This window comes from Micrasema longulum, unplaced genomic scaffold, assembly GCF_059751315.1.
Source record: "Micrasema longulum isolate JH-2025_06_02 unplaced genomic scaffold, ASM5975131v1 h1tg001242l, whole genome shotgun sequence".
Taxonomy (NCBI): domain Eukaryota; kingdom Metazoa; phylum Arthropoda; class Insecta; order Trichoptera; family Brachycentridae; genus Micrasema; species Micrasema longulum.
The window spans coordinates 52,664-80,541 of record NW_028278429.1 but is presented as its reverse complement, the minus strand read 5'-3'; the positions used below and the strand labels follow the sequence as shown (position 1 = coordinate 80,541).

The 27,878-nt window shown below is 34.0% G+C and overlaps 1 protein-coding gene across 5 annotated transcripts; it reads right to left on the bottom strand.

Moving 5' to 3' along the window:
* LOC148276316 (cyclin-dependent kinase 9-like) lies at positions 1-25,995 on the bottom strand. 5 transcript variants are annotated; one of them, XM_088234440.1, is made up of 5 exons: positions 25,161-25,297; positions 11,796-12,021; positions 9,258-9,489; positions 6,208-6,445; positions 1-4,341 (listed from the first exon to the last, which is right to left on the bottom strand). In XM_088234440.1, exons 3-5 carry the CDS (start codon positions 9,401-9,403, stop codon positions 4,036-4,038), a joined length of 690 nt encoding a protein of 229 aa, XP_088090566.1. In that variant the 5' UTR covers positions 9,404-9,489; positions 11,796-12,021; positions 25,161-25,297; the 3' UTR covers positions 1-4,035. The 5 variants fall into 5 exon arrangements, 4 of the variants coding, with proteins under 4 accessions (XP_088090566.1, XP_088090565.1, XP_088090563.1 ...); XM_088234439.1 differs by having other exon boundaries at positions 9,258-12,021; XM_088234437.1 differs by lacking the exons at positions 9,258-9,489; positions 11,796-12,021 and having other exon boundaries at positions 25,161-25,995.
* Positions 25,996-27,878: the final 1,883 nt, after the last annotated feature.

The following is a 27,878-nucleotide window of genomic DNA, read 5'->3' as shown; positions in this document are numbered from 1 at the left end:
TTTCTAGGATATCATAAATGGTTTTTATTTCGATATATCAGATGAACAAAGTTTACATGATTTATTTGAATAACATAAAATCAAATAATAATATAAAATTGTTTGATTACCCTTCTTCCTTAGGTTTATTAAAATATATTAAATGATAATTACAAAAAAACAGCATTTTTAAATACTTTTGTCATAAAAATTGATTGATTGATTGATATTTTTGGAAGTTTATATCCATAAAAAAACCCTACATAGTTATATACTATTTTCAGAGGCAAAAATTGTATAAATCAAGAGAGTATTTTATAATCATTCAGTTTATTTTAACTGTGAATGCCTCTGATGTTGTTCACATTTACCAAAAGATAACTAAGGTTGAAATGGTTTATCGATATAATTTAGATAATAACTGGATAGCAAAAAATTATAAAATGCTTTTGAAAAATTCAATAGCCTAATAAATCTGAGATTTTTTTAATGCCAGACAAATTAGAAAAAATAAATAACAATTTGAAAGAACCCCTCTGGAGCAGTTCATAAAATACTGTATTATAAAATGAGCATTTCAAAATCTTTAATAGTGTTTTCATTACACATTTCAAATTAAGTATTATAAATTTAGTCTGTTATTAAATAACAATCTGTATTAAAGTCAGATCTTACATATGAGATTTCTTGTTTCTAAATAGTTGTAATTAAATAATATATTGAAAAATTGAGCATAATAAGTTCATTAATCGCAGGATTATCATTAACATGATTTATTCGTTATCAGATTCTTTGGTTTCCTAAAGCCCATGACAAGAAGCACTCTAGAAATATTAAATATTTAGATACATTTTATTTTAATGGTTAAATCAACTCGAGGTAAAAAATGTTAAATTATAACTATCACTTTTATAATTAAGATAAGTTTTAAGTACTCATAAAAATGACACGCTCTTATTCATTATTTTACTAATATTATGGACAAATCTGCCTCTCGCACCATTCTGTCTAAATTAACAATCCAATTAACCTTCTCTAATATCACAATCAACGATTTCCAAATAAGTTGCATTTCCATACAACATTGGCATACAGTTACACTAAAGTAACATTTTTGGTAAATACTTTTTATGTAAATTTTTGTTCTTAAAGCAACTAAAGAAAATAACGTCTCAGACATTTTTTATAACTATCAACAGTAAAGCATAAATCACTTGGAATCATAAGGAAGAGTTTTTTACCATTATCGAATAAGATCAATCTAAGAAAAATATATTTCATATTCACAATCCACATAGTTCGAGTCAGTGCATGTGTTCGTCACACCAATTTATAAGGCAAAGTACAATGAAATAAATGTTCTTAAAATAAACAATTACCCTCAATCATTATACTTTTGAGTTCATGTAACGCTTAAATAATGTTACAATACTTATTGATCTAGAATACATATGTTCCTCCTAATCTAAATTATTACAAATACAATGCCTAGTGGCTGACGTGTACTCGTCGAATTATTTGTAACTCTATATGTACGATAATAACATGGAATGGTAACAAAATAGTATAATTTGTTTTAAAAACTATAAAATAATTTCAACAAAATTAGCAGCTCAGAATAATTCTTGAAAGACATTAAACAAGTGCTGGATGAACCATTTTCACAAAAATTAAAAATACTTATAACTAAGACTACATTTTTTATATCGGAATGTCCAAACTATTAATTAGAACAGAATCATAGATATTTTTAAGAAATTATATTTGAAAAATAATTAAAGGCTCAATTAATTGAACAAATCATAAAAAGCATATTTGAAAAAAAATCTATGATTCAATAATTGTCAAATTAATTTTTAAAATTCATAGGCATATGGAAGTAGTTATCTTTCTAGATTGAAATCCTTATGTTTTGAATTTGTCACAACCAGTGTAGTGCACAGTTTAACCATATTAGTTAGTGATGTCGAGAGAAAGTTTGGGAAACCCTTAAGGGTACTGCATGTCGGTGAATATTCCAACTGGAAATACATGTAATGGGTGGATTTTTCCTAAAACACACACCGTGTTACGGGATCATACGAACAATGTGTTCAATTCAAGCTAAAATTAAATAGATTTATTTATTACGAAACATTTTAATTGGGCAGATATGACAACAGAGATTAATTACTTTGAAGCATTAAATTATTATCATTTCTAAATCCTTTGGTTTGTATGATCAGTACAATATAATTATCTATGAAATGCCTAATGTAAATGAAAACCAAATAACCGGTTTACTTATTTTTTGTCTATTTCAAAATTTTATTTTGCCTTTATTTTTTCAATATTCCTTTCACTTCTAATTTTGAGATACCAACTAATGATTCTATGATGATCAAGTAGGGTTGGTACTTCTCATTTCCATATATGGAATGTACATCACTGGCCACAACACATACTAAATAAAAGGTTGCCTTTCAATGCAATAAGTATTTTAATTTATTGCAACAGAGAGGGAAAACTTTTTGAGAAGATAATGTGGAAGGCATTTTCAGGGCTGGATGAATCTCACCCGCAGTAATAAAGGTTTCAACTCTTTTACTGCACTAAAGTCAACAGATCATTTCCCAAACTCTTCCATCTGTTGACTTTTGTGCAGTAAAAGAGTTGAAACCTTTATTATGCGGGTGAGATTCATCCAGCTGCACAAATGCCTTCATATTCTCTTCTCAAAAATATTTCCCTCTCTGTTGCAACAAATTCAAATCTAAATAAATCCAGCCTGTCTACAAACATTTGAACATTGCAACTTATGAAATATAATAACTAATCAGACATCTTTAGGCATAAAAGGAAGTATAGTTAGTATACGTATGAAAAATACGTACACTAAATGTTTAAATATTTCTTACTAAACCACCCCAGCTAATTGCCAGCTTCATTACCAGTATTTTTTGAACAAATTTTCAAATTCTCGCAAAGTGCCCCCGTACATTGAAATGCTTTGGTAATATATTAATTTACTAAAAAAATGAAGAAAATAATAACTAATGACTATAACAATAAAATAAAATAAATTCTATTAAAAAAAAATGAGCAAACATTCCACCGCCAACAGGAAATAGTCTCCAGCAAAGCGAGGAAGCAACTGCCAAAAAAATAGGTTAATTAATACTTTCGCGGAAAAGAGTTTAAAACAAAGTAAAAATTCATTTTAACGTTCTTAAACTATATGTTTTTTTAAGAAAAACGCCATATTTACTAAATTGTGACACGCAGTTGACACACGTTTCGGAAGAATTAATTAAGTCTTTATATCAATAAATTACGATGAGGAAAGATTCAAAATGTGGCGATACAAATAGTATTAAAATTTATAAACATAAGGTGAAACGAAGATTGTTTTAAAAGTTATCATGAAAGTGAGAATCAGATTGGCAACAATCTAAATTGAAAGTGACAAGTCCAAATTCCAATGATTTTTATACCGGTAGGCACATTAATTTTACTTAAGTAATTTAACACAAAATAAACATTTGGTCAAATTGTCAAAAACTGCAATTTAAACCTATTATTGCATGAAGACAAGACGGTCAAAAAGGACTAGTTACAAATAATTTTATCTTCTTTTTCTTCACTTCATACTTCTCTTTAGTGCTGGAAGAATGATATTATATGAGAAAAGCATGTTCATATATAATCTAAATTTTAACTCTTTACAGGTCAGAAGCCGAAAACGGATAGTTTTGAGACCTGCAACATTAAAGAATAGATTTCTTTAATTTTAAAAGCCATAAACACCCTTATAGGTTTGAATCATTCTTAGATGTCGCACAGATGTTTTGAATCTATTTGAAAAATTTGTTCATCAAAATGAATATAAAATACATAAAAAGAAAGTATTATAAAGGATTCTGTTTTCTCTGTGTCCAGGTGGATGAAGAATACAGTTATGCGTGAAATAGAATCAGAACCCTGGACAAGGGTGTGGAAAGGGGATGATGATAAAGGGTTAAAGGTGGAAGGCTCGCTATTTTAATCAATGAATTGTAAAATAAAGTTTGTTTAGAGTTAGAAGACCCGGTCCTGGTAGCCGCTCTCTTGCAGAGTGGTGGAGGGCTTGGGAGCCGCGGCAGGCGCACCCAGATGGTGATGGCGAGCGCCGGCGCGGCGAGGTGGAGCCAGATACTCGAACATGCTCTGCGTGTGCTGAGCGAGCATGGCGCCCAGCTCGCACGGCATGGGATCCGTCCAGAAGAAGTCGTGGTTCAGCGCAGTGTCGCTGTCATAGCGCTTGGATGGGTCCAGATGCAGCAGCTTGTCCAGCAGGTCGCACCCGTACGGGTCCTTTACATAGGGCTTCAAGCGCTCCTTGACCTACACAATCATCAACTCATTTTAAATAAATAAATATATCCACACTGAAACCTCTTTTCACACAGATAATACGTTCCACACAGTATCATATAAAAAAATCATACTAAAAAAAAAAACAATGCTAAATAGGTTCTTGTATAAAAATCAATTAGGAATTCAAAAAAAATTCTATTGTTTACTATTTATTTTATAGTACCTCCATTTTTTTCTTAAATATAACACATCAAAATACTTTTATAAATCATAACAAGGATTATAACAATCTCTGTACAATCATACAACTTTGGCTAAGAGGCATTTCTCTGTGGTAGGTCCAAGGATCTTTAATTTACTGGATCAGGGGTGATATTCCTAACTATCTTGCGGTTGTAGAAAAATCTTTATATCGCGTATTTCGTATGTAAGTACACGAAGTAAAAGAGTTTTCTACGGCTGCGAGCGGTTCAGAAAAGCACCACTGGTGACAAATGAGTCTTCAAGAGAAAATTCAAATCTGGTTTGAGTAATTGGTTTGCTCGACCGGGAATGGATCACTGCGATAGAATGTGGAATAACTGGTGAACAGCCAATATGTATGTGTAAATGTAAAATAGTATAGAGTATATTAAATAATATGTAGTATGATACGTATAAACTTAATATGTATATGTGTTTATGAATGCATTACAAGTGCCTGACTCAACACAGCGAGTCGAGGCAAGTTCACAGGCACAGGTCGTTCCCGATTATGTCGCTATAAACTGTGTGTGTCTCTGTCCCTAATAAAATAAATTTATGTACAATTTTATTATCAAATAATAAAAAAAATTAAATTCACCATCATATATTATACGCCAAGTAAGTAAAACAGCGATGTAGGGCATTCCAATAATGATTATTATAATTATATTACTACTAACAGGTATCGCCGACTGTGATATTCTAGGAAATTTGGCCCTTCAGGCCTCGTATAATCGGCTCTACAGGCCTCAGTTGATTGTTCCTTCGGGCCTAGGCTGATTATGATCTCGGATACCTGATTATATCGGCCCTTCGAGCCTCAGAATGATTTTTTTTGCTTTTCAGAACAGTCTAAATATAGTAAAGAAGAAGAATAATAATTCTACCAAAACTACAAAAAAAATAACAGATATATTAAATATCTATGCAAAAAGTTAGGATAATAACAGCCAGCTGTTGCCGACTGTTACATGATAGTAAATTTGGCCCTTAGGACCTTAATGAGTCGGTCAAAATTGTAATAATAATAATACAAATATAGTAAGAATATAGAGAGAATTATCTTAAAATGAATTATTATTTATCTTTCCCAACATTGCTTGTGTAACATACATGAAGGGTAGTAAAAAAAAAACACCTTTCAAACTATTCAATTGAAGTCTCTATTTGAATATCCGTTCTTACAGTTGTAGCTTACTGGGCTTACAGTTTTAGTTTTCGGGGATTCAATTACTGGGATAGCAATTTGCCAAATTTTAACCGACGAAAATGACCCATTATTTAGCATTCATACCACGATAATAAAGCTAAAATTCTTGTGCGCAAGTATACGGATGCAAACAACCAATTCTGGAGATTGCATATGTCCATCAATCATTATTTAGAAAAAAATATTAAATTAAAATAAAATTTTACATAAAATAATATTGTCATTTTTTATCGTTTCCCATTACGTAGTAATAAATTCATTATTTTATTTGACTGTAAATTTTTTATCCATTTATAATTTTACACTGTACCAATAAAAACTTATTTTGCTCTAACTCATGGTACTTTTACCATAGTGACTTTGGTCATTCACAGTGCACTGCATGTCAATGTAATTTGTATTATTTAAGTGAAAATGCAGTCTGTGAACGGGCTTACCTTCCTCTTCTGGCCCTTGGGCAGTTCCATCTTATTGTAAAGGTCTAGGAGTTCCACTCCGGGCCAGATGTCAGGGGTGCAGCTCCCACAGAGCTGGGAGATGAGCACCAGCTGCTGCTGCTCCGTGCTGCCCTGCATGATAGGAGACCTGGTCCACATTTCAGCCATGATACACCCAGCTCCCCACATATCCACAGGCGGCCCATAGTTCCGATCTCCCAATAACAGCTCGGGTGGTCTTAAAACAAAAGGAAAATTAAACATAACCTCAAAAGAAACATATTCTACAAGTAGACATATAAATTTATAAGTCTGTTTCTGGGATTAAAAATTGCACTTAAGCATTTGCAGTGTGTGGATATTTTTGACGCCATGACCCATGAGAGATAAAGGGGAGTTTCACGGTTCACAGTTGACAAAATGAGCTGTCTTATGATGACATGACTACTGACAACTAGCAATATTGTATTCTGCAATCAACAATCAAATGTTTTACACAATTTTGGCTGCATAAAAATATAATTCCCATGAGAGATAAAGGGGAGTTTCACGGTTCACAGTTGACAAAATGAGCTGTCTTATGATGACATGACTACTGACAACTAGCAATATTGTATTCTGCAATCAACAATCAAATGTTTTACACAATTTTGGCTGCATAAAAATATAATTTGGCACAATAAGATCAATTTGACTGTTTTGGACAAAACAACTATATTATTTATTTTATATATTCAAAAGTTTTATACCCTGAACTTGGCCGCTTTAATTTCTTCTAACTAAACAAAATAACAGTCATTAAGATAAACATTTACAGTCAACAATAATAAATACATCAAAAATGTAAATCTATAGAATTAAGAATAGTCCAGAAGAGTAGAATCATTTTTGAATACATCGGACTGTGTCCAAATATCCCCCCACTTTCACCGCGCATGCTTGAAGTCACCGCGTAATGTTGCCAGATCGCGAAAAATATAACCATAACACAAATGTAAGATAATTATATTGTTAAAAAAAAGCAATTTGTTCATTTCTCTATAATCTTATTGTGCACGCGGAAACATTGATTGACACAACATAGTAGATAAGTAAAGGGGCATTTATTAAGAGTAATTGAATTATGAACTTTGAACTCAAAAAAATATTAATTTTCATTTTACATAAAACTGATATTTTTATGTCATGTTAAATAATACATGATGTTTTAAAGATAATGTCGGTCAAATGTCCACCACGGCGTTGTTTAATCCGAGAAGTCCAATTTTCCAATAATACCTTTTTAATAAGAACATATCAATGCAGTCTACCCGATAGTTTTAATTTCCCCTTTGTTGAGTAAGCTTTTTGTAATATTGCCTTTTTGGAACAGAGCTAATCATTAGAGTTTTACATTTAGATAGATGACCTTTTGTTTCATAAAAACATTTCTCCTCAAAATGCATTGAGCAAATTATGCTTTGCTTTGTTGGTTTTCAAAACTCATCTCGCCGTATTCTTTGTATTATTTTTATTCACTCCGTTTTCCTTTTTTCATCAGCAGGGAAGCTAAAATTCCACTAAATCAAATAAAACTAATGCTCTTATTGATAAAAAAGTAGCATAAAAAAATTATTACCCTGGCAACACTAACAAAATGTCCATTTTGTTTTCTTTGACAATCCGACAGGTGGAAAAATAATAACATTTTTTAGTAATGCATTTGCTACTTTCACATGAAATGTGATCCCATCCTGTTTCTTAAAGATCTTAGCAGAATTTCTACACTTTAAAACAACACAACACGGCATAGTTGAATTCAAATTGGGAGTTGCGTACTGAGCGACGTCTACAAAGAAACTAATGGGTCAAAACGTAAAACTACTAGTTTAGGAGTAGTTTAGTCGCCTTCTGTTTGATGCGCGTATGTGCTTTCTGGACTATTCTTAATTCTATGTGTAAATCATTAGTAACAAACAACATATATAGATTTTTCATCGATGGACCAACATTGAAGGCGCATAGCAAAAGTTCGCATAGCAAAGATCGATTTCAAAATTGACACAATATTGTTTATGCAAAAATAAGTGGGGAAGCAGCGGTGTAATGGTGAGTTAATGGCGTTTGGTCAGAACTGACAAAGGATTTCAATGAAAATGATATCTATAACGCAGATGACACAGGACTTTTTTACAACACGACACCCGATACTACATTCAAGTTTAAAGGTAAAAAATGCATTGGTGGAAAAACACCCAAGATTAGTTTTAAAGTGATGGTTTGCAAAAACTTGACTGGAAGGGATAAAAGAAAACTTTTGGTAATTGGAAAATCCCTTAAACCACGATTCTTTAAGAATAACACTTAACCCATCTAAAACGGAACAACTATGGATGGCTTCAGCCAGACGACAGAATTTGATTCAGGATACGGCACTACTAAGAACCTTCCGGTTGAATATACAGCAAATAAAAAAGCATGTCTGACTTCTGATGTTTTCTGGAATTATGTTTCTGACTGGGATAATGAAAAAGAAAATTCTAGTTGATAACTGCCATGCGCATCCCAAAATTACAAACCTATCCAATATAAATCTCGTGTTTCTTCCTCCTAATGCAACATCCATTTTACAACTAATGGACATGGGGATAATCAAAAGTTTGAAGGGTTTTTATAAAAGGTTTGCTGTTTTACACATTATTTAACAAAGGGAAAGGCAGCTAAATCAAAATCCTTCAATGTTTGATGCCATTAATTTACTTAATGATGCGTGGAATAATGTTTCTTTGACAACAATATCCAATTGTTTCATAAAAACGAAATTGAATTACAATGTGGAAAATGAAATGAACGATTTACGGGAGGAAAACGAAGAAGACAATTTGCCATTGTCCAGTGGTTGAAACGTAACAATATTTCCCTTTCAAATGGTGAAATGGATGATTTTGTGTGTATTAACGAGGACTTGTTAACTTCTGGGCATCCCACAGAGTGATATTGTGGAGGCTGTGCTCAACAATGACAGTAATGATGATGATGCGTCCAGTGAATGTCAAATTGAGAATTCAAACCCAGTAACGACGATCTCCAGAGCTTGTGATATATTGGACGAGCTGGTCGAGTTTTTTGCAAAAGCAGTAGTGCCCAAATCCATTAAACATACAGCCTTCCGCCCAAGTTGTTTCTGATAAAATCCTTTAAAACACTTGATACCCATATCTTATGGTTGCAAAACGCTTGTACAATTTGCAGGATAAAACTTAATTTTCACATTCTTCAAAAATGTTCTGTCAATTGGGTAAGCTGCAAAGTAAAGTTGTCTATGAACAGTAAAATGTTTCGTTGTTTTACGCGCATTTCCGCATCAAAGTCCCTTAAAAATAAATTAAAAATGTCTGTGGTCATCCATGCTTTTTTGTTCATGTAATATTTCACGAGTAAAGTTTTCATATTCTTAAAACAGCTAGGCTTTAACGATTTCCCAATAACGAGAGGCTCGCGCATGTCAGTTCCATCACTGTTGATGCAAAACAACACAGAGATCCTCTCTAAAAGTTTAGCCGCTTGAAGGTAAGAAATGTTTTGGGACGCCATACTATGTTTAATGTTCTTTTGGCGAGCAAGTTCGGTGCATGTAGTACTGACTGCCGAATGAGTTCCGGAACAGTTAACACATTTGGTTGACTCAAGAGACGGACAGGATTCACGCAAGATTATTGTTGCATGGAAGTACCAAATTGTATATTTTAAATAAATTTATCAAAAAAACTGGATCAACCAAATAATTTTTTAAAATCTCTCCCCCCGCTATGCTTGCTTCACCTGCCCTGAAAATATGATTAGGGTTCTAGTTTAATATTGGTACAAAATATTACACAAATTCTGAAATGATATCTATCGCCCTTTAAAAATAAACATGATAAAGTTTTTAAATTGTCAACATTAAAATAAATGCATTTAATTAACGCAAATTAGTACACTCAAATTAAGAGAAAAGAAATATTCATTTTTATGTACGCTCATTATGATAACTGAATATGTGCTAAATCAGCGGAAAGATGGCCAAGTATGATATGTCACTTTCTATAAATTTTGAAAGAAAGCAATTTTAAAGTGTGATGGGCTCTGAAAAACCGGAATTTTAGTTTACAATCTGAATTTTAGTGTTAGTAGATACACTGAACATTTTTTTCATCATAGCGTGTTTACACAAAATACTGAAAAATTTCAATATTTTGCCATCTAAAACAAAGACGCCAAAACAAGATATGTTTTACATATAATATTTAGCTATCTTTCAACGGACATGGAATACCATCTTTATAAATAGAGAAATGGTTGACAAATAAGATATGTTTGACATATCATAAATTGTCAACCATTACTACATTTTTAAAGATGGTGGTCATATTATGTTTGTTGTTAAGTGACAAGGATCAATTTGCCATCTTTGGAAATATAAAAGTATTAGACATAATCAAGTGACATGGCTAATATTATCTAGATGGCCTCCGTGGTGTAGTGGTCAAGACGCTTGACTCACGCACGGGAGGTTCCGGGTTCGATTCCCGGTGAGAACACAAAAATTAAAATGTGATTTTTCTCAAGCCTGGGTGCTCTGTGATGTAATTCACCACTGTAATTAGGCCTCCTGGCCTGTTGTGGTGCAAAAAAAATGTTTAAAAAAAAATCTAATCGTATTAAACGAACACATACCATATTTTGACAGATTGTAGATCTCATTGAATCGAATCCAGAGATACATATAGCTCAATATGCCTAAAAAAGTGACATATCATACTTAGCTATCTTTCCTCTGAAATAATGTTGATATTTCGCCACCCATTTTCTATAGCAAAAATAAATCAAATTAATGGAATTTATAAATACATTTTCAGAGTCATTTAAATTTTGTCAGCAAGTAATGAATTTTTCTTCAGATATTATATGACAAAAATGGCGCTGTATACGTTATCCGTAATAATAATAAAATAATATTGAATTATTTAGGATGATCCCTTATTTTCGCAATGTACAAAAAATTCATAACAGTGTTAATAAGCGATGATTGAAAGTGTAAATAAAGAGATTTCTAATCAGTCTAACCAGGTGTTCTGGTACTCCCATATCCCTTAACACTTTCCACATAATTTATGGTTCCATCTTAAGCAATCAAATGCTTTGGAATAGCCCAAGAAAGATATCAGCATAAGGACTTGAAATTCCTGGCATTTTTTTTTTCAGCTGTCTCATATTAAATATTTACTTCCTGGTGCCTTTTCCTTTCACAAAACCCGCTTGTTCTCGTTGTATTTGCCTCTCAAGAAAAGGAAATGTAAAATAATACATGTACAGGAAACTGAACAAAATAAACCATAAAACCATGTAGCAAAGACAAACAAGGGCAAAACAATAATGGTATACAATATATTTGAGAACACGATCAACATATAAGACTTCGAGCTAAGCCATACGAATCTTTCTTCATCCCCCACCGAGTTAGTGGTGAGGAGGTCTACTTATTAATACTGTGTTCAATTTTGACACAAATACCTTCATTTTCATGGGCTTTATATTGCCTACAAAGTCTCTATACTTATCTATGTAACTTTTTATTAGACAATGCTCGTTATTTAAACCTCTCGTCAGATTCTTTCTTTCCTTTATTTTTGCTCAGGTGGCATCTTAAATCCAGGGTTTGGTATTTTCATTCTTGTTGATTCTGCACAAACTCTGCACATTTTGAATTACACTTTTGATTTTTCCTCATGAAGATTGCACATCGTCATCATTTAGCGTGTTAGATAGGTACATCAAAATAATAAAAAGACTGATCTGTAAAAAGGGTTAACGCGTATTGCAATTTTTTAAATGATTTTCGAACTTTTCAACATGTTTTGCATTACCATCTTAGCTTAACGATGGTAATACACGCCCCAAATAAGCAGATGAAAGTTAATACTGGAAGATCTGGAAGAGATCATAGAAAAAAAAAATAGAACTTTTGCATCATAAAACAGAAACACCAGATGGGCCCTCTGATTAGAAAAATAATTATATTGATGTATATCATAATCCGCATCAAGAATTGTCTGTAGTTTTAGTAGAATATATTTAAATACATATATTAACGGCTTAATGGGCCTCAAAATATGTGAGCACAATAAAGTCAATTTGACAAAAAAATGTAGCTAGCTCGTATCTTGTTTGCGGATTAAGCCATCGATATTTACGTCATGATCGTAGAACAACGTCGCATGTGATTCTCTTCAACTTCCCATGAGAGCGGTTAAGTTTTTTTGTTTTAATTTTATGTCACAACTTGATAAGCACAAAAGTATATCATTTGATACTTATTAGTTAGTTATAAATATTATATTTTTTCCAAATCTGAGAAAAAAAAGGCTGTATGATAACTTTTTCAAGATCAAATATAAAAGAAAGTCAATGTGGCATTTTCTGCACAATCATTGATCTACGATCTCGACGATATTTATTATTTGTGAAAAAAGAATAAAAAAACTTAGCAAACATACAAGATGTGTCATTTAAGAAATCATTACCTCAGAAAACCGCAATAAAAATTTGCAAATTTCAGGGTTGTCACTTGCCACATGCATTCATATTCTGCATCAATATATATTCAATACACTATATACATTGTATACATCATATATATATAATTACTCTTCTTCTATTTTGAGTCTGTAGAAGAAAACCAGTTTTTTTTACCAAGTTAAATTTAAGCAATATTAAGCCATAGAAACATAAAATATTATTTATGTAGGGAAAAATGTTTTTAAAAACTGACAATAAAAAAATAATAGATCGTATTTAGACCCTTACATTAAAAAATAAATCAAAAATAAAGTGAACAAAGGCAAAAGTCTCTCTATGTGTTATTTTTGTATGGCCAGCCCTTGACCACAAAGTTAATGCTTTATATATTAATATTGTATATAAAATATAATATAATATAATATTAAAACAGCAGTTATGTAGTTATTTGATAGATAAATAAAAATATTACACAATAGCGAGCATTAAAATGTGTTGAATGAGATGATTGAAAATGGTAATTCAAAGAATTATGGTTTCATATTTTTTCAGATAACTCTGAATTGTTTCACCAAACAAATACTACAAACATTTTTTTTCTGATAATATGATTCGTCGTTAATATAAATAAAATTAAACAAACAGGCCTCTTCAAGTTAATTTCATATTAAGGAATTTTGGAAAATAATGGCATTTCGACAATAGATCAGCCCTGAAATGATCCCGAACTGAACCCAATTACGAACCTTTGGCATATGATGAAAATAATCTCATTGAAGCCTTCATCAGAATAAAACATTAAACAACTCATTGTAAAAGTACGGTACATATATTTTACAGACTATTCCCAAAATGTAATGAATTCCACAGGTCATGGTGTATTGAAGCAGTGATAAAAAATTAAGGACGGCCAACCAATTTTTCTTTTCTTTTGTTTTGTTTGTTCAAGTATGTTAAATGTTATTGTAAATAATTAATGCGGAAAACAAATATTAAAGTATATTTTTACTATGCCAAAAAACCACACTTCTCTTCAAATAAAAATCATTACAGATAGTTTTAAGGTATTTTTTTAAGTTCACCCCATTGAAAATCTATCACTTTATAGTACAAAATAAAAATTTATCAATAATATAACACGAAATCAAGCATATTACAAATAAATCACATTTTTGAGTTTCACACATTTTTTTTTTATTTAACTTTTTGTACATGTTATTTGTACATTGGCGGGCTTATTGCCAAATGGCAATTTCTTACAACCAACCAATAAAGTAAAAATTTAATTTTTATAATTCAAGTTACAGAACATATTCAATAGAAAAAAAGATTAAAAAGCTAAAGATATATTAAAATAGAAATAAACGTAATAAATTACCTTAAATCGAAACTATTACTCAATGGAAAAAAGGAAAAAAAGAGGAAAGAGGAAAGGAGGAAAGATTAAGGAAGAGAAAGGAGATGTTTCTTCAGACGTGATTTAAACAGAGATAATGTAGTAACATCTTTGATGGTGGATGGGAGATGATTCCACAGTCGAGCCGCATGGACACTATATGAGTTAGAGAAGAAAGAGGAATTGTGGATGGGTATTAAGAGAGTGCCTTGAGAATTAGAACGAAGAGGTAAACCATGAACTGATAAGCGTTGAAATTTTTCACGCAGGTATATAGGAGCGTTAGGACTATGAAGTACATTGAACAGAAGTGAGAGAGAGTGATAGTCTCATTTCAATGCTAGCTACACAAATTCACTGTTATTATTTTCATAAGTACCTGTTAAGTTTAGGATAATGTATTATGATATTTATGTAAATGAATTTAAGAAAGCATTATTCTGATAGGGGTGAAAAACTTTGCTTCTGCCGTTTTTATTCTGGAATTCAAGGCCTTATTGTAAAACACTGGTTATACATTTATGATTAAAAGTATTGTCCATCGCTGGCCACTACTTTCTCCCATCCTTTGGGCAGTGTACAAATCTCGCATTGAAAAAACAGGTCATATTTTGAAGTGATTAAATTTTTGATAGTCAGAGGGAGCAACGTCTGGAGAATACGGGGGAGAGGTAGGACTTCATCCTATTTCAACGTTTCCAAGTATGTCTTGAACACTTTCGCAACATGGGGTCGTGCATTATCATGCCGCAAAATCACTTTGTAGTCTCTCGTTTTGTTGCAGTCGTTTGCCTTTCAATGCTCGGTTAAAACACATTGATTGCGTTCGATAACGATTGCCTATTTTTGTTTCACTAGGTTTTAAAAGCTCATAATACAATACACCAAGTCGGTCCCACCAAATATAGAGAATGATGTTAGAGAGTGAATATTTGGTTTGGCCATCAACGCAGAAGCATAGCCGGGAAGTCCCAATGATTTTCTGCGCTAAGGGTTATTATGATAGACCCATTTTTCATCCCCAGTCACAATGCGATGCAGAAATTCCATCCGTCTTTGCCTTTTAAGCAGCTGTTCACAAACAAACAAAGACCGTTCAATAACTCTGTTTCAATGAATACGAAACCTAATTTCCTTGCTTCTGAATCGTTCCCATGGTTTTAAGGCATTTTGGAATTGCTTGTCGAGCCACGCCCGATGATCGTGCCGATTCTTCTTGACTTTGACACAAGTCTTCATCAAGTAATGCCTCCAATTCTGCATTTTTGAAAATCTTCATCATTCATAGAGTGTTAAAACCACTAACGACACTTTTTTCTTTCACAAATACCAGCCTCACCGTATGTATTTAATAGCATTCGATAAGCCTCATATACAGATTTCTTCATATTGAAGCAGAAAATTAAAACCTCCCGCAAATGACGAGAAATTGGCTCGTTAACTGACATTTTCAATGGAGAATAACTTTATGATACAGACACAAATGGACTAATGTTTCTATGAGGTTGTGTTGACAGATGCCCAAGTTTATTGCACGACGGGTATGATCTATTTATTTGAACCACTACTTACCGCTAAAGTCATCTAGAGCAAAGTTGTACACCTAATATCTAAATAAGGTTATTAAATATTACAACTTTTCAGTAAATGTTGTAGAAAAAAAAAAACGAAAATAACAAAACCGAAATACTATCCAAATAATTAGAGCTACAGTTGGTTTTTTTCAAAAGTAAAAATTATACGGGTAAAATAAAAAGGCCTATAAACCTTAACTGGCATATAGTTGTACCAACCCCAAATTAAGAGATGATACTTGACCGACACACATGCAACAAGCAAATGATCTATAAAAATATGTAAAGTAAAAAATATATACTATATTAAGTGTAGGGAGGTAAGTATGTACAGATGGAGATTAATAAAATGTGCAAGTTAAAAATACATACTGCCAAGCTAATCTGTAAAATACACTAAAAATACATTTGATTGACATATTACAAGAGAGATGGAGAGCATTTCATAGAAGGGAATAAGAAAGTCTACGCATTTACAGGGATTAAGACCGTCATAGGATGATTTTAGTGGCCACTTTACACACTATGTAACATTAACCATCTTGTCTATGTATGAACATCTATATTTCTTAAATTCTTCCATCTGTTGAGTTTTTGAAGTTAAAGAACACCTGCCTAAAATTTATAAAACCAAAATCGAATAATGAAACAGCATTTCACTATCTCGGCAGGACTAATCCATAGAACATAAAAAATTTCAAATGTACTTGGTGATCCTAAACATTTATTTGTTTAGTAGATTGAGATTTTCTACTGACATTTCTTGCCAGAACTACATTTCAATTACAATATTCAAAAGAAGTATTTATTCCGCTTTTATTTACAATTTTTATCAGTGATCGGGTTTCCTCGTGACCGACATCGTCAGACTGGGGGGAGACTTTTTGACATTGGCTTAGTTTGATGTCAATAAATAAAAAAAATTAAAACCGCTGAACTTCCTCATAGCTCCTTTTTTCAAAACGACCCAAATATGACATTTTAAGAAATTTTATGAATAAAATGAAATAAACACATACATGAATACATATTACGCAAGTTTATTTATAAGTAATCAAAATATAAAATAGGTCTATCATAAATACAAATGTTGCAAATTATATATTTATATTTAATTTGCTATTTGAACACCTCACAGGGCATAACCCGTGTCGAGCATTATAGGCAGGGTTCACATTCATGATGTGCAGAGTGAGAGGTGCTAGGGAGGAAGAAACTTCCTGCTCTTGCGTCTCACACCTAATGGGCCCTGGCCGTTAGTGCTGTTTTATTGATATTTTGATTTCTAGTATAAAACAAGTTTTGTTTTCTTCTAAATATCAAAAGTATGCAGTTATAATACCTATAGTATACAAATAAGTAATGACCGTCCGAAACAGAAACATATTTAAATAAGTTTAAAAGTCACTTCAAAACGCCTAAAACAAGATGTTTTTATTGTTAAGCCCCACGTGTTCGTTAAAATAAGCATCAAATAAAATACACAATGAAATAAAAGGCATAAATTTAATAAGTAGATTTGTTTATTTTGAGAGCTTTTTGGTTTGTTATGTTTTACATATAAACCTTAGAGTAATAATACGCCACTGGCTAATAGTCACCCATACGGAAATAAACCATTCTAGGATTACCAACCACGAAGTTAGTTACAGTTTACAGCAATACGAGCCGTATGTACTCAGGTCGGGAATTTCAAACAGAACCCGTCCGTTACACGTTTGTTGTTAATCTAAAAACTAAATAAAAAATTTGGAACGCTTGTAATATTGTCCGGTATTATTTAGACAGTTTTGCCATTTCATTGGCAGTTGACTGATGCCTTCCTTTGGTGTAAAAATCTTGTGGACGGTAGTTCACAAATATCAGCAGATGGAAGAATTGAAGAAATTAATTAATTTTAATTTTGTCGATAATGCTTAACTCAGCCTTGCATTCTGCTCTAATTTCGACATTAGGGCCACCTATCATACATTGTTTTTCCGCACATTCGCCTGAGGGATCGCATTTCAACAGCATTCAGTCTACTTTCGTCCCTTTTTTTCCAACTCCATGCTTCGCTTCCATACATTAGGGTTGGTACCAGAACTCCATTATGAACTGCTAATTTAGCCTCTTGCGATAGACACTTATTTGCTACGACAGACTTTAAGGCACCATTAACTCTGTTACCGGCACTAACCCTCCTTTCAATATCCTTGTCCATATTTCCATCTCTAGTAAACATACTACCCAGATATACAAATTCTTCGACCTGTTTCAAACTACTCGTATCTCCATTTACTACAATCTTACATTCAGTCATAGTTACATTTCTTTCAAAGACCATGACGTTCGACTTTTGCACATTCATTAGCAAATCACTCTCCTTGCACACTTCGTAAACCTTTGTAACCAAGGATTGCAGTTCCTCTTCGCTGTCAGCTAGGAGGACTGCGTCATCGGCGTACAAAAGGCAACTGACAATTAGATTACTCATTTTCGCTCCCACATCCATACTTTTCAATTCTTTCATACATTTATCCATGTATATGTCGAATAACCACGGTGACATTACACATCCCTACACAATTTTATAGGTAAGCATCTAATATCAGAAAAATGACATTAAGAAATATTCATGCCTTTTATTAATAGGCATACGAGGTGTGTTTAAGAAATAACAGGATTTTTTTAATTTAGCAGGTTTGGAGAGTCCGACTGTCAATTTTTATTATGTTGGTATACATGCCCCTGAAGTATGTTAAAATTTTCAGCTTTATTTATTGTTTACTTTGTCTGTGGCAGCCACTAAGGTTAGATGTGTTTTCGATCTTGGAGATCCAGAATGCACCCAATGGGACGATTGAGTCTTAGTTTCGACATCACCTATTATAACACGTTTCAGTGATTCCGCATCGTAGTTGACTTCATTTAGTGACACTGAGCAACTTCCATTCGCCGCTGTTTTTGTTCAAAATACAAAAATTTTGGAACCAATTTTGCTTCCACGCCTTTCATACCGAAAACATTTTAAAAAAATCATGGTATGAGCCAATCAATATGCCAACATCATCAGCGACTTCTCTGATTTCATTAACTTTTTATATGTTTTCATCAGTTGTTCATATGCCGGGGCATCCGGGCTGTTAGTCACCTTCAATATCTTCACGGCCATCTTGGAATGGCTTATACCACTCGTCAACTCTTGTTTTACTCATAGCAGACTTTAGACATAGGCCTTTGTGAACATTTCACACACCTTGTTACACTTTATTTCATTTTTACACAAAATTTGATACAAATTCATTGATCCATTTTTTTACAAGATAAATTAATTTTTTTGACAATCGGACTCTCCAAACACGCGAAATATAAAGATTACCGTTATTTTCTGAACACACTTGTATAAATAGTCACCTCTAGTCAAACGGTAAGTGCGTTTGCCTACCATGCAAGAGGTCTCGGGTTTGATTCCTGACATGGTCTATATAAAATATTTAGGTGTTTCTACACTAGAATAATGAGCAGTCCCTGGACTGGCACTTGAAGCTTAAAACTGACTGTCTTAAGTCTGGTCATGTCAAAAGCAGACAGAACCGAATGGCATGTATGACAAGATGTATGAATGTGGAAGAGGCTAGGAGTGTATGCCAGGATAGACGTGTGTGGCGGTCCATTCTCTCTGCCTACCCCTACGGGGAAATGGCGTGATGGTAGTAGTAGTCTTACCTTCACGTAAATAAATGTATAAAGATACGTTGAGGTTGGTGTACCAATACAGTGCCCTGTGCACAATCGGGCACTGAAAGGCAATAATGAATTGCTACTACCATTGCGCTATTTTTTCCATAGGGGTAGGCCGAGAGGATAGACCGCCAAACATGTTGTCTATTCTGACACACATTACTAGCAGGAGCATGCGGTTATGTATTTGATTAGGAAATCAATTAATATGTTGGAAATTGGTGCATAATAATATCCCTTTAGAAATCAAAGAATAACTAAATACTGTATACATATGAAATGAAATAATAGTTATAATTATATATTAAGATGAATGCGAGGAAAGCAATTTGCAGATGAATGTCGATAAATGGAATGTGATGGTTTTTGAAAGAAATAAAAGCGTGGCTAAATGTGAAATCACTGTGAATGGGGTAACACTAAAACAGGTAGAGGAATTTGTGTATCTGGGAAGTATGTAAGGATGGAATGACCGGGAAAGATATTGAAAGGAGGGTGAGTGCTGGAAACACAATGCACTGAAATCAACCTTGGCAAATAAATGTTTGTCACAAGAGGCAAAATCAGCAGTTCACAATGGAGTCCTGGTCCCAACCCTGATGTGTGGAAGTGAAGTATGGACTTGGAAAAACAGGGATGAAAGTAGGCTGAATGCTGTCGAAATGCGACTTCTCAGGCAGATTTGTGGTTAAACTATGTACAATAGATGCACAAATGTTGAGATCCGTACATTATGTAAGGCTGAGATAAGCATTATTGACAAAATCAAGAAAGGATCTCTGCGCTAGTTTGGACATGTAGAACAAATGGACAGCGAAAGAATGGCTAAAAACATTTACAATGCGAATGTTGATGGATGCAGAAATAGAGGAAGACCGAGAAAGACATGGCATGACCAAATCCAACAAATACTTGAAGATGGACATGTTAAAAGTAGGAATAATCGGCGCACAACCATGAGAAGATATATGAATGTAGAGGAAGCGAGATTTGTATGCAAAGATAAAGTGATGTGGCATTCTACCCTCTCTACCTACCCTTACGGGGAAACGGCATGATGGTTTGGTTGTTTGTTTGTATTATTATATATGCTCATATATATAGTAATCAATTGTATTAAAAAATCTTCCAACTTCACTAGATATAAATAAATGCTAAGTATTTTGTGGGGGTATTATATTTTATTAAAATTCAGTTAAACTAAAATAAGAGTTTAAATAAATACACGCTAGAGGTATTATCTTCTTAAAAATACTGTTTTTTGACAAACTAAGAATTGGTCAGTATTTGAATGGGAAATCCAATTTTAAAAATCAATATATTAGATTGTAAGCTTTTTTTATATAAAATAAACATTATAATGAATGTTTTGTTTTAATTAACTTCTGCATTTCATTTTGAAAGTCTACTCCGTCACAAAAGAATTATAATATGTTCAGTGTCAAAATACCACCATCGCACCGCACCGCACTGGTGAGGCGCAGCGACGCCGCCACATCGCGTCAAAACTAGATGAGAAAATACAGTCTCAAGTATAACAAAAAATAATGAACCGTGCAGCACTTATTGCTTCCACACCTAGTGAGAATTTCAGTTGGCGCATGCAAACAGATTCCGAGTTTGGTATGGCGCTGGAAGCAAAATTTATATCGGCTTCCTTCATTCTTTGCGAGAATTACATTTATAGTATATGAAAAATAGATGTGTGATTTAGTGTGCCTACGTGTGATTGCGTATGTATGAGTGTGAAAGGATATGTAAGTGTGTGAATAGGGCATGTGTGAAGGATATCTTTATATATGTGCCTGTAAAAAAAGTGTACAAATGTAATTTATGTAAAAAAAAAAATATACAGTCGAACTTGGTTATTACGAGGAAGATGGGACTGATTGAATTTGCTTGTTATAAACGTTACTCATTATACCAGAGAAATGTTTTTTTATATACAATCGCTATTGCACATTGTCACTAAGTAAGCAAGTAAATATATAAAATATAACTCATACAGAAAATTAAAAAAATTGTTAAGGAAAATTATAATAAATGCTTACAAACATAACTATCACATGAAGACATAAAGTATGTATCTGTTACATTACACTGATTGTGTAATGACAATATTGTGTAAATTTTTAAAACGATCCAACCAACCACTATAACATTTAAAATCGTCGTTTCCTAATTGTTTTGCGAACTTTTCCGCTTGCACTTTCATTATTGGTCCATCGATGGAAAATCCTGCGTTTCATTGGGTACAAAACCATTGGAGCAATTCTTCATTAATTTCTTTCAAAAATTTTTTGTGTCCATAATATTCTTTTCAAATGCAGACAATTAAACATCCTTATTTTTCCACAATGTTGACACTGTGGATGAAGATAGGGAAAACTTTGTACACACTTCAACATTATTCGCGCCACGTTCAATTTCACTAATAATTGAAACTTTTTCAGGAATTGAGAAACACTTCCTCTTGTTGGTAGACATGTTTATAATTCAGTGGTTGGGTTTTGACTGATCTGGTCTAGAACTCATTTGACATCACTCACTTGTAATGTTTATTGTGTAGTTTCGGTAATCACTTATTAATTTTAACATCGTATCTAATGCTATGTGAACCGGTGCATTGTCTTGAAGAAAGAGCACTTTTTTCTTCTTTAAATGTGGTCATTTTTCCTTGATTGCATCATTCAATTGATCCAATAATGCACGATAATACTTTCCTGTGATTGTGGATCCTTTTTCAACATAATCGATGAGCAATATTCCGAGTGCATCCCAAAATAGAGTGGCCATAACCTTGCCAGCCAATTTCACTGCCTTTGCCTTCTTCGGAGCACTTCCACCAGCTTCCACCCATTGTTTCGATTTATTTTTGGTTTCAGGTGTATAGTCGTGCACCCACGTTTCATCAACAGTTATTAATCAACGCCAAAAATCAACAGGATTACGCTTTATCGTGTCCAAACACTGCTGTGAAGTGGTCTCTCGAACTCGTTTTTGTTAGACACTGAGCAAACGCGGCACCCATCTTGTCGACAGCTTTTTCATATGCAATGTTCATGCAAAATGTTGAACACACGTTCATATGAGATGTTTACCATTTCAACAACCTCACGCAACTTCACTGGGCGATCATTCATAACTATATCGAGGAATATCTTAATATTTTCTTCAGTAACCACCTCTTTTGGCCTTCTTGTTGATGGTATTGTTGCAGTGCTTGTTCAGCCGCGTTTAAATTCAGCAATCCAATATTATACTATGTTATCTGACGAAGCAGACTCACCGTAATGTTTATCGAGCATTTCTTTTGTCTCTTTTGCCGTTTTCCCTTTCAAATAATAGTGTTTAATCACTGCACGAAATTTGATTTTTTCCATTTTTCAAGAAACACAAAAATCGTTTACTTCAAACGAATACAACAAATAAACTAATCGATGAATTTGGGTGACATTTTAACAGCTGCCGTTTGACAGATCGCAATTCGGAAAAAATAAATCTTTGTGTTTGTGCTGCCATAAAGCGCTAGTTAGCTTCATTATCAATCCACTCTCGTATATATATATATATATACATATAAATCCACCTAATAATACAATGTCTCAAAATAAAATTCAAGACAACATACGTAGCTCATACATATACATGGTGTGTCCGGAAAGTATTGTCATTGAGTAGATTACAAAGAAGTTATTAAACTATTCGTACAACACATCAAAATAGGCTGCGTTGACGCATCAGCTCCAGCAATTTTTCCAGGCATCGAATGCGCCACAGAAGGCATCCCCCAGAATGCTCCTTAAGGTCGCAGTACAAGCTGCTTGGATCCCCTTGATAGTCTCAAAATGCTTTTCTTTCATGGGTCCTTTCAGATGTGGAAACAAAAAGAAGTCGTGAGGGGAGCCAGGTCCGGAGTGTAGGGGGGCCAGGGAATCATTGAGAACCCTGCTTTGGCCAGGTAGATGGTGACGAGGAGGGCGATGTGGGCCGGCGTGTTGTCGTGATGCAACTTCCAACCATCTGCGATGTCCGGCGGAATGAGTTGAATCCTATGTTTTAGTCGTCTTAGCACTTTGACGTAAAATTTAGCTTTCGATATTGATAGATATTGATTATTCGCGCCAGATTTTAAAACCAGTTGACTACATTAAATATCTGGGAATAAACGCAATGAGCATTGTCTTGGAAGTGAAACATGGAACTGACAGAGGAAGGATGAAAGCTGAGTGAACGCGGTTGAAATGCGATCTCTTAGACGAATGTGTGGGAAATCAATGTATGACAGGGTTACGAAAGATGAAATCAGGCGAGAGTGTAAATCTGAGTCAAGTCTAATTGATAAGATTAAGAAAGGGTCTCTGAGATGGTTTGGTCACGTAGAACGAATGGACGACGAAAGAATGGTAAAACAAGTATATATGGCGAAAATGAACGGCAACGTGAGACGAGGACGACCAAGGAAGACGTGGCATGATCAGATAAACCAAAATCTTAAGTCTGGTCATGTCAAAAGCAGACAGAACCGAAGGGCGTGTATGACAAGATGTATGAATGTGGAAGAAGCTAGGAATGTATGCCAGGATAGACGTGTGTGGTGGTCCATTCTCTCTACATACCCCTACGGGGAAATGGCGTGATGGTAGTAGTAGTAGTAGTAGTAGTAGTAATTACTACTTAGTACATGCACCCGAAAGTGGAAGCATAAAGGTGAGTAAATAAAAAAAAAAATTACAAATGATAACGAATGACGAAGGATTGAGTGAGAGATGGATAGAATATTTTATAGAAACCAATTAAAGCATTGAAAGACGGCAGTAAGCACGGTAGAAATAAAGAGTGTATTGAAAAGTATAAAGAACGGTTAATCAATTGGGTACGATATGGCTGCCGAGGAATACCTAATGTAATGAGTGGTTGTCAGATCATGGACATATGGCTACAGACTTTTCATTCTTATACTAGAAGCAGGGCATACGCCTCAGGATTGAAAGAGGGCAGTTGCCATGACTTTATATAAGGGAAAGGGATCTCATGCGGAGTGTGGAGACCATAGGGCAATCAGTCTTCGGAGTTTTGCCGGTAAACTGTATGGGAAAATCATAAATGAGAGGGTAAGAAAGGAGCCTTATTGGGTGGATGTAGATGTACTAATCAAATTTTTGCGCAACAAATGCTAACAGAGAAGTTTTTGAGAAAAAGTAAAAAACTGTTCTGCGCCTTTGTTGGTTTGTAAAGAGCGTATGACAAAGTAGATAAAATAATAATGTGGGCCGTGTTGGAAAAGTAGAGTAAACAATAGACTTATAAGAGCGGTATTGTTTCTCTATGAGGCGATTTCAGCATGCATAAGAGTTAATGGGCGTGATGAATCTCACCATGGTTGTCTAATATCTACATGGACAACTGTATGAAAGACATTGAATGCATAGGTATTGAAGCAAAAATATATATATATTGCAGTAAGCCAATTGTTGTACGCTGACAATGCAGTTCTTTTAGCAGGTCACGAGGAAGATTTGCAGCAAATAGTCTCTAGAATGTACGGTGTACGCAGCTTCGTAGCTAGGGGCTGACCAGATGGGCGGCTGCCAGGGGCGCACTTTGCAGACCCACAGCCTTCTTATATTTTTCTCTTCCGAGGAATCAAGTCTTGCGAACGGCACTTTAAGCGCAGTAATTGCTAATAAAAGAGATTAATGAATATAAGTAGTTTTACATACCTGTACCACAAAGTGACAACGCGGTTTGTGTATCTGTTAGCTGATCCAGTCTTGACAAAGCTGAATGCTCTTGCAAGCCCGAAGTCGGCCAACTTTAGGATGCCATTCTTCGTAATCAAGACGTTGGCTGCTTTCATGTCACGATGCAACACTTTATTATTGTGAATGTAGTAGAGACCATTGAGCATTTGCTGCATTACTTTTTTGATCTCCCCCAAACTGAATTTTACATTCACGTTAGATAGCAGTCCGGCTAAGTCGTGTTCGCAAAAGTCAAATACCAAATAAAACGTGGACCGAAACTTGTTGTGAGCAGTAGCCTTGGTGCGACATATTTCAATTAAGTTAACGACATTTTCGTGTTTCAGCAACTGAAGTATGCGAATTTCTCGGAGCGCCGTGATCGGGAATCCTTCCTTCTCGTTGTCCATGAGAACTTTCTTCATGGCGACAAACTTTTTGTTGCTGTTTTTCTCACGAGCTTTGAATACTTCTCCGAAGGTACCCTGGCCAATTTTGGCAACCTTTTCGTACTTGCCGGACTCATCGCAGAAAGGAAACTCGAAGTCTTCAATATATTTCTCTTTTTCACGTAAATTCATAATCATGGAAGACATGGCGGGCACCTGCGCATCGTTACTAGTCGGTGTATGCGGCAGTGACATACAGGTAAGGAAGTCATTTAAATAGTGGGTTTTCATCGGCGGTTGAAACATCTTGCCGGAAAGTGATAATAAAACTAAATTAAAATGTTTATCAACTCACGGGCTAGGTTTTTAGACACCTCAAATTGAAAATAAAACGACCAGATGGAAAAATGGGAAACCAGAGATTTTGTCTCGAATACCATAGAAACTAAATGTTTTTTTTTCTTTCTAATGTTGCCACGTTCCAAGTACATTCACATTTTAAATGTTATCAAATTAGGAACTTCTTTTCAGTAAAAAATTCATACGTTCATCGAACTGCTTTCACTGTTGATTTATTTTATTTACATTTTAATGTATCCATTTTTTTCTCAATCTTATTTGCAGTATATAAAAATATTTGTGTAAGTGATAGTGGATTGCTTTGTTGTCGCCCTTTACTGTATTACTTATGAATGCGATAGGTACCTATTATCACTCAGAGACACCACCAAAGACACAAACTTGGATCTATCTTGGAATGAGTATGCGCTTTTTTAGATGGATAAAAATAATTGTTAAATATGTAATATTTTTTCATTTTGTAAAAATAATTATTATTTTTACTGTTCATAATATTTTTAAACGTACGTTTTAAATTTATTAATTTCAAAAACCTGTTGACTTTTATCAGCTGAATCGCACAAGTGGGCTGACATTGACAATATGGATAAACCTATAATATCATAAAACGAAAATAATGATTGCACGCTTAAAATCAACACCACAGTGACACTATCTAGTAGGTATTCGACGAAACGATGTATGTAGACGTAAATCAACTGGACGATGATCTGAAATGAGAAAAATAAATTAATTTATGTTTTTTTTTATCTTTGATCACAATACTTAGGGATTATTGTATTGTTATTTTTTTATTTATCCCTTTTTTTGCTAATTGATCTACCTTTTTTTTGGCTCAACTCCAACTCGACAATAAAAAGGTAAATTTTCAACAATTTAATTTTTAAGACCCACGATACTTTATGTTAGGTACTTTACATGTTGTAATGTTTGATTTGAAAAAATACAATATTTTGAGTTTAAAATCTTTACTGCACGTATTTAATGCTAAGAAGGAAATTTTTTCAAAGTTTTGCAAACAGTAGAATCAAAATTAAATTTCATGTCAGACAATTGAATACCGAGATCTGGGCTGGTTTTCCAAATGCTCTCGCGGCCGTATTATCTCGTGTATTTATGTAAAAATATACTAGAATAACTATTTTCTCGTGCCGCGAGAGTGGTTCAGAATAGCACCCCAGGGGTGCGAGAAAATAGATTTTCTCGTGTTTTTCGTGCCGCGAGAGCGTTTGGAATACCAGCCCATCCTGCCTACTATAGTTCTGAACTACTGTTTTTAATGTAGGCGTAAGCTGAAAAGCTAGTCTCGAAACGGTAAGTTCGGTAAGTCCATACAAACGGAAGACGGAAGCAGAATCATAATAGCCTTCTCAACGACTGCAGGGTATTACATTTAAGTCCAATCTAAAAGTCTTTCAAGTTTTAATCAGCTGATTCGAATTTTTGTTTAGAGAGGAGAAATCCTTAATATCTATCTAATTCTCGCACTCAGACACACTTAAATTCATCAATTTTAGCGTTTAGTTTGATGTGCGAATGGATTCTGTAGGTTCGTCGTGTAATGTTTTCTACGATAATACGTCTCAACTCTCGGAACCCCGGGGTTCCACGGAACACCTTTCAGGGACTGCTGAGTTAGACATTTGTTTTGAAAATTGTACCATAACACGCGTGTGTTTGTATCCAACAAGGCAACATATTTATTATGTTTTTCATTATTAACCCCCGCTAAAAATTAATAAAATTCCCGGCCAATTAAATCTGGGTTTCAATAAAAATACATTTGTTGGATAATTTGAAGTACGAAACAGACTCCTCGACTCATTATCATGATCAGGCAGCGGCAGCGTGGGACGTACACAAGGCAAGAATTCTGAGTATACAGCAGTAAATAGAGTAATTTATATAACAATATCCCAGTTTGCCGCCCTTATCACAGCCGCTATCT